The sequence below is a fragment of the Pongo pygmaeus genome, chromosome 2, assembly GCF_028885625.2.
Source record: "Pongo pygmaeus isolate AG05252 chromosome 2, NHGRI_mPonPyg2-v2.0_pri, whole genome shotgun sequence".
NCBI lineage: Eukaryota > Metazoa > Chordata > Mammalia > Primates > Hominidae > Pongo > Pongo pygmaeus.
In genome coordinates this window covers 170,202,941-170,219,688 of record NC_085930.1, presented here as the reverse complement: position 1 = coordinate 170,219,688, position 16,748 = coordinate 170,202,941, and the positions used below count along the sequence as shown (strand labels likewise).

The following is a 16,748-nucleotide window of genomic DNA, read 5'->3' as shown; positions in this document are numbered from 1 at the left end:
AGACACTTATCTCACACTCTGCACAAAAATTAACTCAAAAGAGTTAGACCTAAATATATAAGACCTAAAACTATGAAACATTTGAAAGAAACTATAGGAGAAAATCTTTGTGACCTTGATTAGACAAACAGTTTTTAAGCATAACCCCAAAACCACAATTAAAAGAAAAAACTTGATAAACTGGACTTCATCAAAATTTAAAACTTTTGCAATTCAAAGGACACCATTAAGAATATCCAGTGTGAATCTTCTCCTACACACTAGGAGAAAATATGTGCAAACCATATATGCAGTAAGAGACTTGTATCCAGAATATGCTCAACATCATTAGTCATTAGCAAAATGGAAATTAAAACCGCAATGAGATACCACTTCATACCACCCTCTAGAATGGCTATAAACAAAAATATAATAACAAGTGTTGAGGAGGATACAGAGAAATATTGCTGGCAGGAATGTAAAATGGTACAGCCACTTTGAAGCAGTTTGGCAGTTTCTTATATACAAACATAAATTTACCATATGACTTAGTAATTCCACACCTAAGTATGTACCCAAAAGAATGAAACAGCTGAGGTGCTTGCTGAGGGCAAATAAAATACGCAACGGGCAGTGGAAAAAGGTAGCTATAAGTACCAGCTACAGACCCATTATAGTACTCGGAAGAAAATTTATGATCTTAAATATATTTATTAGAAATTAAAAATAAACTAAGCTTTCAAGTAAAACAAGACAGAACTAAATAGAGTTGAAGGAATTAGTGTTAAAAACAAAATTAAGGCCTGTAATCCCACCACTTTGGGAGGCCGAGGCGGGTGGATCACGAGGTCAGGAGATCGAGACCATCCTGGCTAACATAGTGAAAACCCGTCTCTACTAAAAAAAATACAAAAAATTAGCCAGGCGTGATGGCGGGCGCCTGTAGTCCCAGCTACTCGGGAGGCTGAGGCAGGAGAATGGCGTGAACCCGGGAGGCGGAGCTTGCAGTGAGCTGAGATCGCGCCATTGCATTCCAGCCTGGGTGACAGAGCGAGACTCCATCTCAAAAACAAACAAACAAACAAACAAAACAAAATTAAGAAAAAGATTGTTTAAAATAAAACTAAAAATAGTTTTTTGAAAAAACTGACATATGAGATAAAAGTGGCAAGTCTAAGATGAGGTGAGTAGAAAAAGAGAAAATATAAACATTAGGAACAATAGAGAGGACATAACTACAGTTACGGATGAGATTTTATTTTATTTGTTCAATTTTATACCAAGAATCTAAAAAAGCTAGATGAAATGGTTTTTCTTGGAAAATGGTATTAAAATTGACTCAAGGGGTAGAATACCTGAGAGGTGAATATCATAAAAGAAACTGAAAAGACATCCCCTATGAGATATCAAATTGGATGGCTTAATAGGCAAGTTCTTAAAAAACTTGTAGAGGTTAATTAAATGCTAGGTAGAAAGAAGCCAAGCTTTCTTTCTAACTCTTTTCAATGTCACTCACATGACTGAGAGCAAGATTGGACAGAAGCATGTGTGCATATATATCAAACAGAAACCTCAAGAAATATTATACTTAGGTATGAAACATAAAAAGACAATTATGTTTGACATTAGCAGAAAATTAAAAATTCAGTTTCTCAGTTGCTCTAGCCACATTTCAAGTACTCAACAGCCACATGTGGCTACTGACTATACCATACTGGACAGTGCAGATAAAGAATTAAGTTTTTTTTTTTTTTTTTCTAACAGAAAGTTCTTTTGGACAGTACTAATCCAGATATTATCAGTAAATATAAGATTACTTAGGTATGTTGAAATAAAAATCTGACATCATTTCAAATGCTTTTGAGTTTTAACTCACCATGAATCTCTTTGATACGAAGTGTATTCTGATGCATTCCATATTTCAGAATTAACTGTTCCAGATAGTAGAAAGTTTTTTTATGCAAAGTCTAAAACATAAATTATTTGATCAATAAATGCCCATAAAAAGCCATTTATAGGTATAGGACACACCATACCATCTACAGATAGAGCATACTGATTTTTCAAACAATAACAATCTTTAAAGATTATCTAAAATGTAATAATGATCTATTTCCAAAGGTGAATGCTTCAGGGACCCAGACTATCCCTGGTACCCATAGGATTTAGAAAGAAGGAAAAGAGGTTTTACCAGATGTCTTATAATTAACAAAGATGAAATATAAGATGTAGGACTCACTCATCATCTTCTCTCATTACCTTTTGCCTCACTTGAATCACAGCCTTCCAGAAATCCTTAGCTTCTACTCTATGGCAATCTCCACACATTTGGGACTGAACAACATAATCTACCACAAACACTTGTTGAAGGATAGCACCATTCATCACCTGATAAAGAAAACAATTACACTCCTTCATTCTTTTGGTTTTGTTTAATAACAAGTATTTTCTTTAAAAGAAGAACCTTTAATATTTAACTTAAAACTTTTTGCATTAATGCTTTGAGGACATCAATCAAATGTCCTCAAATTTAAAGTCATAAAAACAAGTTACACTATTTCAAGAATGGTATACAGATTTAATTCCTAAGATTTATTAGATTAGCATTTCAAATTTTCCTTTAGCTGAAGTGGTTGTGAGAATATTCAGTGTATATTTTACACACACATATATATACATATAATTTTTTTTGAGACAGGGTCTCACTCTGCCTGTTGCCCAGCCTGGAGTGCAGGGGCACGATCTCGGTGCACTGCAACTTCCGAGCTGGGCTCAAGTGATTCTCCACCTTAGCCTCCCAAGTAGCACACACCACCACGCCCAGCTAACTTTTGTATTTTCAGTAGAGATGGGGTCTCAAACTCCTGGGCTCAAGTGATCTGCCTACCTTGGCCTCCCAAAGTGCTGGGATCACAGGTGTGAGCCACCATGCCCAGCCTATAGATGTTTATATAGAAAAATTATCCTCAGAAGAGAAAAAGAAGGAAAACTTCTCAAAAAAAAAAAAATTCCTTAATGGTTCCCAAACATAGCTGATCAGAAATCACATGGGAGGCTTTTTAAATACAGATTGAACATTCCAAATCCAAAAACCCAGAATCTGAAATTTCAGCTTCAAAATCTGAAACTTCTTGAGTTTCTAAATGACACTCAAAGAAAATGTTCACTGGAACATTTTGTATTTGAATTAGGGATGTTCAACCAGTTAAGTATAATGAAAATTCCAAACTCCAAAAAATCCAAAATCTGAAACACTTCTTGTCCCAAGCATTTCAGATAAGGGATACTCAACCTACATATAGATTCCCAGGCCTCACATACAGAGAATTTTTGCTTCAGTTACGATGAGTCATTACAATGATCAGCCAAGTTTGAGAATCAGTACCTTAGCCCATGTTTTCACTTCAGTCCTTTCCTAATAAAAATAACTCTGGAAAAGATCAGTAAGTCTGCTAATCAGAAGCAATGACTACTCTTACTAGCGATCTAATTATTTGTACAGATGCTCAAAAGAAAACAAACAGCTAAAATTGAGTGTACTCTTTTTCTTTTAAGCTGCTCAAGAATAACTTATCACTAGGTCCTCATTTTCACTACCTGCACTTTAACCATGCTGAGAAAATTATGTACTGCTTACCTCTTTCTGAACAGTCAGTTTAACTTTAAGTCTCTTAGAATGAGGCTCAGTCCAAACAAAGCCTGCATCTACAAGCCGTACCTTCAATAAAACACAAACAAAAAGAAACATAAGTTCTCACCAAAGGAGAAAAAAAAACATGAAAGAACAAATCATCAATAAGCAGATTTCATAAGATGCTTAAGGAATCTGTGATCAGCATACTACACACAATCATCACAAAAAGATTAATCATCAGTTATGTAACAATAGCAGCAAATCAAAGGACAACCCAATGATTATATTAATGCAACTGATATAATTTAAGCAAAAATTAAAGTATTTGCATAGGAAAAAAATTCTTTTCCCTTAAAAAAAAAAGTACATTGTCCTTTAAAAGGAAATTATATTTTTTGGAGGAAAGCAAAGACCTGGTGACCTCATTATCTATTAGTAACCCCATGAACAAAAGTTTCCACTTATATTATTCTCTCTATATTCTGTGACTTTTTTTTTAAGAAGTGACATTCATTAGAGAAGTTTCACGCACTGAATACTAAATCCACAACTATAACTCACTACTAAATCTGCAGCATCTGCATAGACCAAAAACAGTTTGCTATATGTGAAGATCTGAATATAACTCAAGAATGGCCAGAATGGGTGTTTGGGGAGAAGGGGTGGGTGGGAGAACAAGAATGGAGGCTGCTGTAATAATCTGGGCAGAGATTGTAGATAATCTGAACTGAGAGGCACTGGAAATAACAAAAGCAGATGCAAGGGCTAGTTAGGAGATAAAAATCTGTAAGATTTATCTGCACAGTCCAAGTGATGTAGAAAAAAAATCTGTAAGATTTAATGGTAACTGGATATGGAAAAGAGGAAGAGAACAGACTCTAGAATGATGCTCAAGTATCTGCTTAGACAACTAGGTAGTACAATTTTTGTGACACAAACAAACAACGGATATAATGAGAAAAAGATGTTACATTTGATTTCAGACATTTCAGTTTAAGACAGTATCTGTAAGATACCCAAGAGGACTTTTCAGTGAACAGTAAGATACAATGGGTCTGGAGATCAATGAAAAAATTTGGGCTGTAGTTAACAGATTTGAGAGGTATCAGCAGCAGATTATACTTTTATCAAGTACTGTCTGGTAAAAAGTAGACTAGACACTTTTAGTGTAGATGCAAAGATTCAACACACCAGAGTAAAACCCTCCTCATGCAACTGGCCTCCCTAAAGCAAAGCCTAGTAGTTAACAAGTGACGCCAGGTACACAGGGTGATATAGGCAGATTCCTATTCCTTCAATCTCCATCTGCAGCGGCAAAAAATAAATAAATAAATAAATAAAAATAAGCCCCAAAGGCACTGAATAAGACTGATCTTCCCCTCAAGCTCCAACCTCCACCTGCAGGAATGGAGAGTCTCCTTGACATCCTGCTCGGCATTCCCCAACACAACCACTACACCATGTGTCCTCAGACAACCACGACTCATCAACCTTATTAGTCCCTTTCCTTCTTTACCATAGTCCCAGACACCTCAGTCACCCCTCATCTCCCATACTGCAATTTCCATATGGTTATGCATATTCCCTATTCTGTCCCCATCTAACACTCCTCCCCGAATCCTAAAACCCTTCTACTGTGCCCTCCGGAGCTCAACATTCATTAACAATGAAATCTCCTAAATCCTCAACTTTGCTGAACATTCCCTTCACCTTCTAGATCTCCTGATTCTCCCTCTCCCCTGCAGCTATATTAAGTGATGACTGCTATTTCTCTCATTTTCTTCCTATCATTGGACCAGGCACCAGACAGGTATCCTCCTTGCTCTTCATTGCTAATCACAGACCATTCTCCTTGTCTCCTCCTCAAATATACCCAGCTGTGAGTCTAAAGTCATTAGACTCTACCACCCGCAACTCTCTTTGTTATAGTAATCTATTCATCTTTGTATCACTTGTTTTCATTTCTCAAAAGATTTTAGCTTCTGGCTCACCATCACACTTTCCAACAATATTAATACCTAGTGATTTCAATATCCACACAGGTGATCCCCACAATACCCTGACCTCTCTCTCCATTCTTTGAGTTCTTCTTCTCCCAAAATATTATCCACCTTCCTATCTCAGTCACCCATATGCTTTTATTACCAGTAACTGCAAACCCTCCAAACTATCAATTCCAAACATCCTACTCCCTGACTACCACCTCCCATCTTTCCAGCTTATTTCCTCTAGTTCCTGGGCACCAAAAATCTTTCAAGCTAATATAATGGACAATCCATTCATCCTACCAACTTTATTCCTCATTCCTCCTCACTAGCTTCAAAATCAATAATCAAAATTATTCTCATGTACACACTCAATTTCCTTGTTCCCCCTCTTATTTCACCTTAGCCACTAAGCTAAATTATAAATTTGGTTAAATCCAGTGCTCTGCCTGCTCTATGCCTTAACTATGTGGCTGACAGAACCAGAGAAATAGATGCACACAACAGTGACTAGTCTAAATTTGTAACAGTAACCCTCAGCACTGCCCAGCACCCATCCAACACTGTCCTGGTGCATTTCCTCTCCAACTGTTCTAGAGGACTATTTCATATCTTCCGCTCTCTCCTCAAACATCTAACAGCTCTTCCCACATAGCTACTGCCCACGCTTCTGTTTTCTCCAGTAAAAAAGAAGGAACCAGAGGAGAATTCCCAGAAGCTCCCACTCAACACCTTCCCTCCTGTTATCACAGATGAACTGTCCATACTCCCATCAAGATCAACCTCTAGAATGCCCCTCTAGAGAGCAGAGATCTTCACTTTGTTCCATGAAATATTATGGCCTCCCAAAATGGTGCTTGGTGAAGAGTAAGTGCTGAATACTTGTTGAATGAAGGAGTGAATTAACAAATAAATGTATTCTTTCACTATGTGCTATATCTCTTTTCCACTTTTTGAGGCCACCCCCCAGCCAATTATTCTTCTCCCTGCAATTTCACAAAAATTTCCCTCCGTACTCTAACACTCCCAGAGAGCTTATAAATACAGTTATATATACCATCTTAAGAAATGTGTCCTGGCCAAGCACAGTGGCTCATGCTTGTAATCCCAACACTTTGGGAGGCTGAGGCAGGAGGATCGCTTGAGCTCAGGAGTTCAAGACCAGTCTGGGCAACATGGTGAGATCTCTGCTCTACAGGGCCAAAAAGAGACAGAAAGAGAGAGATCTCATCCCTAGTAAAAATAAAAATCAGCCAGGTGTGGTGGTGCATGTTTGTAGTACCAACTACTTGGGAGGCTGAGGCAGAAAGATCACCTGAGCCCAGGAGTCTGAGGCTGCAGTGAGCCATGACAGCGCCACTGCACTCTAGCCTGAGCAATAAAGCAAGACCTTATCTCCAAAAAATAAAATAAAATAAAGACACGTGTCCCTTCCCAAACTTCCCCTTCAACCACTGCCCCATTTCTTTGTTTTCATTTACAGCAAATCTCAAAAGAATTGTCTATCTTCCTTCTCCCATTTTCATTTCTATTTAAATGACATCTTTACCACCACCACTAAATAGAAATTGCCCATGTTATTAAGGTCGTCCACATAACTAAATCTACAGAACTCAATACTCGACTCATCAACTGCAAATCACATAGCTACTCGCTCCTTTCTTCTTAAAACACTTCCCTTTTCTCCCAGGACAACACACTCACCCTATTTTCCTCCTACCTCCTAGCAGCTCCTTTCAGTCTCCTTTGCTGATTCCTCCTCATTACCCAATTATTTCTTCCTCATTACCCATTAAAGGAATGATTCCAGGATTCAGTCCTCCAGTTTCTTTCCTTCTCTATGTAAACTCCTGAAGTAATCTAATCCAATTCATGACCTTAAATACTGTCTATAACCTAAATTCATTATCTCTAGACTGGACCACTCACTGGCTTATTTATCAACCTGCCTACTCAGTATTTCTACTTAAGTGTCTAGTAGACATCTAAATACCAGTTACAGATGAACTCTGATGTCCCCTACCCAGTGACTTGGCTGCTCAGGTCATGAACAATGGAAGGTATCCTTAACCCTTCTGTCTCTTACAAAAACACATCCAGCTACATCAGTAAATGTTACTACCTTAAAAATAGATCCAAAATCTGTCCACTTCTTACCACCTCCATTGCTGATCCAAAACCATTTCTCATGATTATTACAAACACTTACACCTTTACCTCCCTTACGTCCATTCTAAAGACAGCAGCCAGAGGGATACTAATAAGTCATGTCATCTCACTACTCTGCTCTTCACCCTCTATACTCCTTACACTCAGAGTAAGAAACAGCCCCTATAAGGGCCTACAAGGCCAGACATACTGTGGCCTTCCATGACTTTTCTGAACTCTATCCCCAACTACTTTTCCCCTCACCACTCCGTTCTATTCACACAAGTATGCTCTTGCTTTTGGTCTCTACATTTGTTTTCTTTACCCCTAATGCTCTTCTTCCAGATTTCTGCACAGCTTCCTCCCTTACCATCTTTAATGTTTACTCAAATGTCACCCTATCAGTGAGACCTCCCCTGAACACCCTTACTTTAAATTTCAACTCTTCCATGAACAGTTCTTATCCTCTTCCTAGCTCCTTTCTCCACAGAATATACCTTTTAATATACCATGTAATATATCTACCTATTTTGATCATTGCATACTAACATGCTGCTCCACACTGGCATGTTAGTGTGCAATTAGAAGACACGCTTTCTAAGACAGGGATTGTCTTATTCACTGCCATATCCCCAACACCAAAAGCAGTTTGGCACAGAGTTGGTATTTAATAAACATCTGATGAATTAATTAATGAACTGTTAAGACTCACTAGACATTTGACAAAAACCCCAAGTATAAAAGCAAAAAACCAAGATACACAAAAAGTGACTTCATAAAAAAAAACAGAGACAAATGAGGGAACAGAAGGAAACAAACAAAAAAGTCCTATTATCAAAATCTTCAGAAAAACTTAAAGTGCATCAAGAACATGAAAGACTCTGGAACTTAAAAACATTACTACTGGAAAAAAACAATTCATTAGAAAGATCGGAAGATAAAGTAAAAATCACCAAGAACAGAAGGGAGTGAAAAAACCAAAAAGGTTTTTTAAAATATGAAGGGAAAAAGACAAAGTTTTATGCCAGGAGGGCCAACAAGTGACCATTAGAAATTTGTGGGGTTGGCTGGGACCTAGTAGGAAAATAAAGGCAGAAATTTCAAAGAACTATTACATGAAATTTTATTAGAGCTTAAAGGAGAATCAGAAAAGTCTTCAATCTGAAAGAGTCAATTTCAATTAAAAACATGGTAGAAGTGAGTCATAAAGCTTAACATAAAGAAAACTCAAAGTGTCAATCACTTTCAATTTTATATCAGGAAATAAACTGTACTTTAAACAAACTCTGTTTTTTTTTAATACATTTATGCACTGACTTTCAGTGACAGGCACAAGTATTTTATTTCCAGATCAATAATGACAATAAAAAGAAACCAAATAACATAGCCCTAATATTATAATCTCAATTATATTTAGTGATGGTTTTACATAAAAATTTCCGTTAAAAAATTATACGAGGTTCTCGATAAATCACAGACCAAAAAAATTAAATTCTGTCTTTTTAAAGCAAAAAGATATTTTTACTTTTCATAAAAAGAATATATATAACTTTAAAAAGTGTTTGTAGTGGGGTGCTACTGGCAACAATAGTAACATTTAATAGTTACTTTCGAGGCCAGCATGGTGGCTCACGCCTGTAATCCCAGCACTTTGGGAGGCCGAGGCAGGCAGATCACGAGGTCAGGAGTTCGAGACCAGTCTGCCCAACATAGTGAAACCCTGTCTCTACTAAAAATACAAAAAATTTGCCAGATGTGGTGGTGTGCGCCTGTAATCCCAGCTACTCAGGAGGCTGAGGCAGGAGAATCGTGTGAACCCGGGAGGTGAAGGTTGCAGTGAGCCGAGATCACGCCATTGTACTCCAGCCCAGGTGACAGTTCGAGACCCCACCTCAAAAAAAAAAAAATTCCTTTTGAAAAACCCACTCACAAGAATTTTCTGAAAATGAGACCTTTAATGAAAACATACCTATAAATACTGATTTTAGCTGTTTAACTTACCTTACTCAGAGGGGCTTTGATTTTTTTCAAGCACAAAGCAAGAAGTTCCCTGGATTCTAAAGCACACTGTATCCAAGTTCCTGGTGGTTGAAAATACCTAAAAGAGAAGATAACATACTGAAATCCAACATCTCTCAGGAAACACAGAAATTTCCATCTGAATATACAGATATAACCCAAATTATTAACCAGGCAGAATAAAACCCAAGAATGATATGAAGCATTTAACTCAAACATATTTTAATGGTTCCAAAACTTTCAACTAGACTAGTAGCTTTAATTAAAAAGGTAAAATTCTGACTGAGAAAGCCAATCTGAAATAACCTACTAAAGTGATCTTATTACTCAATCACCAAATCACCACTAAAATGTCCAAGAGTCTCTTGAAGCTATGCTCTGAAAAACAGGTGAGAATCATCTCAAAATGGCATTAAAATGGTTTATTATGTACTTCTAAAATGCCTGAGAACTGCTTATTTTTCACAAAAAAAAGGTACATTAGTACCTCACAACACTAAAAATCAACAATAGTTCAGTCTATTCATCTACATTTCAAGTCCTTTTCAAATTGTAAATTGTAAAACAACATTTAAAATCTTAGGTAAAATCAGACTAAAACAAAACTTAAATCTCTTACGTATGTGCTTTAAGGTTTTTAGTCCCGCCTACCCAGGACTTAGCACTATGCCACATACATCTTATAGTAGGTGTTCAGTAAATGCTTCCTAAATATAAAATACTTCCAAACGTGTTATGTGAATGTCTTTTTGCCATACTTGTTAAATAACAGAAAGTTTTGATTTTCACTTTTCAAGGTTCAATCAAAAACATTACACAGGTCTCCCTTTGTTTATAAGTACATATTTATTTATTGTTTTTTTTTTCTTTTTTTTTTTGAGACAGAGTCTCACTCTGTCCCCCAGGATGGTGTGCAGTGTATGATCTCGGCTCACTGCAACCTCTGCCTCTCGGGTTCAAGCGATTCTCCTACCTCCCCAGTAGCTAGGATTACATGCATGCCCCACCACGCCCGGCTAATTTTTGTATTTTTAGTAGCGATAGGGTTTCACCATGTTGGCCAGTCTGGTCTCGAACTCCTGACCTCAAGTGAGCCACCCGCCTCAGCCTCCTCAAGTGCTTGGATTACAGGCATGAGCCACCAAGCCTGGCCTATAAGTAAACTTTTAGAGTTAGAAAGGGCTTCACATATCACCTAATGAAACCTTTCATTCTGATGAGGAAATTGAGGCCCAGACATGATAAACGGCTAAGGGTTTCAAACAGCTAGTTTGTGAGGAAGCCAAGACAAACTAAGTCTGTGTAGTTCTTTATCAGTACTTTTCTAACTCCACCAGGCTTTTAATAGCAAATATTTATAAAAGATTAAGCCTCACACTTGTTAAGCTTATACACTGTAAACTCCCTGAAACAGTACACAGTTTCATGTGTTTGTGTGTATATATGTATATATACACACACACATATATATTTTTACATATATATATACACACACATATATATACATGTATGTAAATATTTTGGGGAAGAGATACAGTTTTCAAATTCTCAAAGGAGTCCATGAACCACCCCTCTAGAGATACACACTCAAAAAATTAGGGTCTTAATCCATTTTGGAAATCACAGGCATACACTTTTACACTCATTAGGCAGTTTTGTGTTACTCAATGGCCTAATAGATGTAAGTTGTTTATGCCGACAAAGAAAATCAAGAGGAATGAAACATTAACATTCAGAAGAAGTCTTCTGCCTTCAAATCCAATCTTTATTTCAGACCATTCCAGATATGATTTATTGAGCTTCTTTTCCACCAACAAGTTATTTTAATTACACGTGAACGTTATGAGTTTTTAAAACATATTACTAAATTACTCCAAACATAAGGTGCTTTTTATCATACATGGCTTCTAATAACTAAAGAAAAAAAAACCTCATAATAACAAGAATATGTCCTCAATAACCTGCTCTCACCCTTACAAACATCAACTCCTATCTATTAACTATATACATCAAATCTATTAGATCCTTTAACAGAAGAACAGATTCAAATACATTTACACTATCTTTACCAGATTAGAAGGATACACTAGAAAAGTACATTATAAAATTGCAAATTCTAAAATCTTTGGCGACACCAACAGAAAATTTAAACCTTAATTGTACGCACTTTACTCCATATACCTTCGTGTAATCTCAGCATATCTCGGTGGACCTCTAAATGTAAATTCCAACTTTAAAAAGAGCAAAATTGTACCGCACTGTACCTTTGACATTGTTTGCAGAACGAAATCGAGACTTGTTTCGGAATACCTTGGCTGATGTCCACTTTACTTCGCAAACAGGCCACACAAATATTGGCAGGATTTGGACTTATCGGAACACCACACTCACAGCACAAGCTTTAAGAAATAAAGGATAAATTTTTCAAATTAGATTTTTAAAATACACTAAATTTTTTTTTAGAGGCCAAACAAACAAAAGCCTTCAAGTTAGGCCACAGCATCTTTGCCCTTTTCAAAAAAATAACAGAAACAAAGCAACCTGGGCCAGCCAGTGGCTCACACCTGTAATTCCAGCACTTTGGGAGGCTGAGGTGCGTAGATCACCTGAGATAAGGAGTTCAAGACCAGCCTGGCCAACATGGTGAAACCCCATCTCTACTAAAAATACAAAAATTAGCCAGGCATGGTGGCGCACGCCTGTAATCCCAGCTACTTGGGAGGCTGAGGCATGCGTATCAAACCCAGGAGGTGGAAGTTGCAGTGAGCCAGATCACGCCACTGCACTACAGCCTGGGTGACAGACCAAGACAATGTCTCAAAAAAAAGAAACAAAAAAAAGAAACAAAGCAATCTTCAAAGATGCAGTAGATAAAGAATAACCCTGTAATACAGGGGCAAAAACACCAAAAATGGCTATAACTCTAAAAATCCTCAATATAAGGCCAATGTCCTAAAGGTTCTAGAAGGTCAGTACTGTCCAACAGAACTTCATGCCACGATAGAAATGTTCTATTCTGGTCTGTACAACAAGGTAGCCACTAGCCACATGTGGCAACTGGGCCATGAAAAGTGACTAGTACAATTGAGAAACTCAATTTTATTATTTTTTTTAATTCAAATTTACATTTAAATAGCCAGTATGGGTCTAAACAAGTCGTTTTTATTAAAAGCAAATGAAACTATGTTGTCGCATTAAAACAAATGGAGGTATATTGATGAAGAATACAAATCTTGCACTAATTTCAATTTTAGATACTGAAATATAATAAAAAATGTTAACGTGCTCTTTACCACACCCAACCAACACTATCCATAAAGATAACATTTATTAACAATTTGTATCTATCCTTCCAAACATTTTCTATGCAGACACAAACATTCACATTAACTTTTACAAATAAACAGATAAACTTCCCAACCACAAGTGTAATAGCAAACTTGGGAAAAATTTGAGAAGCACTGTTATTCATTATCCCTTGTTGAAAATTGGAAAACCAAGAAAGAATCAATTAACAAGGCAATAGTGTGTCAATAGCAAAAACCAAAAAGAAAATCCTGTATCAAGAATATGTAAGATCAGTTTGTCTCCTTTTAATTCAACCACCTCACCTCTAAATACTAAGCCTTCAAAAATCTATTTATTCAGGGCATACAGAGGACCATGGCTTAGGTGAACAGTATGGTGTCACTACATTAAAAGACTACAGCTGTCTACTTATCTCTAATGAACATTTCTTCAAGTATATCTCTGGACTACACCAATAGAAACTAATATGTAAATCATTTCTAACAGAATCAGACACCAATATACTCCAAGGCCAATTAAAAAAAAAAAGCAAAAGGACTCCTAAAATATAAACATTTACCCATAGCAGAATTTTTTTTTTAACAGTATAGGAAGTCTATCAACATCTAGAGACTCAGTATAAATGACGGAACTATCATAATTCGAGATGTACTGGGGGCAGAAAAAGTCTGAGAACCCCTAATGTAGAACAACATTGTCCAAAATAAAAGTTCAATAATCTTCCATGTCCAATGGTAGCCACTAGCCACATGTGGCAACATGGCTAGTACAAACAAGCAACCAAGTATTTAATTTTATTCCGTTTAAATTAATTTAGGAAACTTCCAACTTAAACTGCTTGGGGTTTATGTTGACAGAGTGGAGCCAGCGGTACCACCTGGAAAGCAAGCAGTTCCAGACAGAGCTAACCAGGCTCTTCCAGAAGTGCTGGTTGTCTGGCAGGGAAGTATAATGGTCAAACAACCCATTCCAAGAAAGGGTTCTGTGAAGGGCTTTGAGCCCTTAGACAACTGTTAAAAGCTACTGATAGAACAAGGAAGATCAGCACTATGCTGAGCTCCAAAGACATTTTCAGATGGCTTATTCAAACCCACTGAGCTAACTGAGGGACAAGGGAAGAGTAAAGCATCACAGGGAAGGGGGCCAAATTTCCTGCTTTCACTAACCACTGAATTCCTATTTTTCCTTTGGTTTTTACTTTTGGCCACAAAACTAGTTTCTCCATAGTTACTGTTTTCCTGTGAGATTAGGGTCATTCTAGACAGAAGGACTACAATGTTTACACGGTAGTTGTGGTAAGAAGCCAATTTATTTTAGATTTAGCTAATTGGTCTGTGCTCAATGATTCCAGGATTATCGTTTAAAAGTCTCTGTAGTCATCTCTTTGAAGAGCACTGTATCATTAAACCTATTTAACAGCAAAAAAAAAAAAAAAAAAGTTAATTTGAACTTAAATGCAAGAAATTAAAAATTGATAATTAAGTTTTAAGATGTTCAAAATTTAAAAATTACTACATTATAATATCCAATAAAAATCAGTAAGTCATCCCAGATACTCGGGAGGCTGAGGCAGGAAACTGCTTGAACCCGGGAGGTGGACGCTGCAGTGAGCCGAGATCACACTACTGCACTCCAGCCTGGGCAACAGAGCGAGATTCCGTCTCAAAAAAATAAAAAATAAAAATAAGTAAAAAGTAAATTTAAATAGCCACACGTAGCTAATGGCTACATACTGGACAGTGCCGATCTAAAAGGATGTATGGTAAATATTTTAACCCTCTTAGAGCTTATATTTACTAGAACAAGCTTTATAACCAGAAACTAATTCGATTTTCTACTGAAATAAGACTTTTATTATTTCCCATTTATGACAATAAACGCTCCTTCCCACCCACCCTCAAGTGTTCCCCATAGTGAGTTTCCCAGGCTCAATGAAGATTTTCACATTTAAGGGGGAAGGAAGAAGTGTCGCACTCACATGTGTCCAGGGCTGCGGTCGGTGGATTCTGTCATATACTCCATCGTTCTGTATGCCTTAAGTTTTTTTTTTTTAAAAAAAAAAAAAAGAGAATGTTGGGATTTAAATCACTTTACCTGGTCTCCTCTTTTTACGTCTTCCTGCAGTCTCTCTGAATAATTAACATATTCACAGAACTTCGAAAAAGCAGGAAAGAAGGAAACCCAACTCCACTGGGTAAGTTCGTTAAAAAGAAAGATGAGGACCATGGGATTTCCTGAGCTTCCCAGCTGCAAGACCCTCGGGCCACCCAGCTCTGCCGCTGACCTCCATCTCACCTGGGCTCCAACCCTGGACGACCCAGGGCGAGGTCAGCTCGGGATTGCGGACGCCCGGGCCCTCCCGCTCTCCACCAGCCCAGGGACCGCACCGGATCACCGCGCCTCAAACCCACGCCGCAGGAATCCCCGGACGGCGTCCCGGCGCCCGAGGGCCACCCACGCCGACCCCCAACCCCGGGGCGCGACCGCACACGGGTTCCGGGCACGCGGCGCTCACGCACACTGAGCACGGCCCAAGCCCGGTGATCCCGCCCCACCCCCTACTCAGGGGCCCGCGGCCGGCAGCCCAGGTCTCGGACCCCGGAACCTACTTCGCGCCTCCAGACCAGGCCTGGATTTGCTCAAAACCCGCAACAAAATAGGCCCCGGCCGTCCTGTCAGCTGCCAACCTGGCTGTCTCCGCCACAGAGAAGATCTCGCGAGAGAAATGCTCGAAATCCCGCGGCCTGAGTGACGTGTTGAAAGGGGTGGGGTGGGGGCGAGGAAAGGGGCGGCACCGACGGGCGGAAGGGTTATGGGAGCGGCCTGGCGGCTGGGAAAGCCGGCGGAGAGAAGTCCTAGGGGCTCATTTGCCGTCAGTGACTGCTTTTCAGTTATCGTCTCGATCTTCCCAAGCCAGGGTTCACTCCATACCAACCTCGCCCGTATATTAGTCTCTTTTCAGCTATCCCAACTGTGAGCTTGCTTCTTGATTAAATGATTATTTTATATAAAAGTTATTTGTAAACAATACCTTACGCAAAGAAACTCCATCCAGGGAGGTGCCTTTGTCTGTTTGGTTCACCATCATATACAGGCCTGATGCCTGCTACATGCTAACTGCTCAAATGATTATTTGTTGAAAGAATGAAATGTAAAGCATAATTATCTGTGAAGAAGTCTATGCGATTTTTAGACAAATTATTAATTATGTGCTTCCGGATAGTGCACTTAATATCTTCTTATGACTGATTTATCCCTCAAACTTGGAGCCTCACAGACCGTGTCTAATCTGTCTCATGACAGCCTTTCAAATATTTGAAGAGTACAACCATTTTTTTTTTCTAAATCTTCTCATCCCAAATTTCAAGGAATAAGCAAAGGCGTTTTGTAGAGGATGATCATAGACAGCCTCTCATCATTTCTTGCCCAGAATACTTAAGTAACCTCTCGTCTGCTGTCTCTACTTGTAGACTTTAATTCATCCTTCTGAAATGCAGTTCTGATTTTGTCACACTCCCCTGCTTTTAATCCTTCAGTGGCCTCTGATTACCTTCAGCATTATTTCCAGTTTCTTTGCATGGAAAGAAGACCTTTCAGGATCTGATCTCCACATATCCTGTCCTACTCCCAAGCACACGTACTCGCAAGCCATGAAGACCAACTGGCAGGTCCTC

At 38.3% G+C, this 16,748-nt stretch overlaps 1 protein-coding gene across 3 annotated transcripts in view; it reads right to left on the bottom strand.

Annotated features, from left to right (window-relative positions):
• NMD3 (NMD3 ribosome export adaptor) overlaps positions 1-15,845 on the bottom strand; it is a 31,186-nt gene extending 15,341 nt beyond the window's left edge. Inside the window, exons 1-7 of one of the 3 annotated variants that reach the window (XM_054482359.2) lie at positions 15,684-15,845; positions 15,053-15,108; positions 12,030-12,164; positions 9,748-9,844; positions 3,617-3,697; positions 2,239-2,367; positions 1,856-1,946 (exon numbers count right to left, since the gene is read on the bottom strand). In XM_054482359.2, the coding sequence (XP_054338334.1) occupies positions 1,856-1,946; positions 2,239-2,367; positions 3,617-3,697; positions 9,748-9,844; positions 12,030-12,164; positions 15,053-15,096 (577 nt within the window). In that variant the 5' untranslated portion in view covers positions 15,097-15,108; positions 15,684-15,845. Of the gene's footprint in view, positions 1-1,855; positions 1,947-2,238; positions 2,368-3,616; positions 3,698-9,747; positions 9,845-12,029; positions 12,165-15,052; positions 15,109-15,369 lie in introns of all 3 variants that reach the window. The other 2 variants (XM_054482360.2, XM_054482358.2) reach the window with 2 other exon arrangements.
• Between the last annotated feature and the right edge of the window lie 903 nt (positions 15,846-16,748).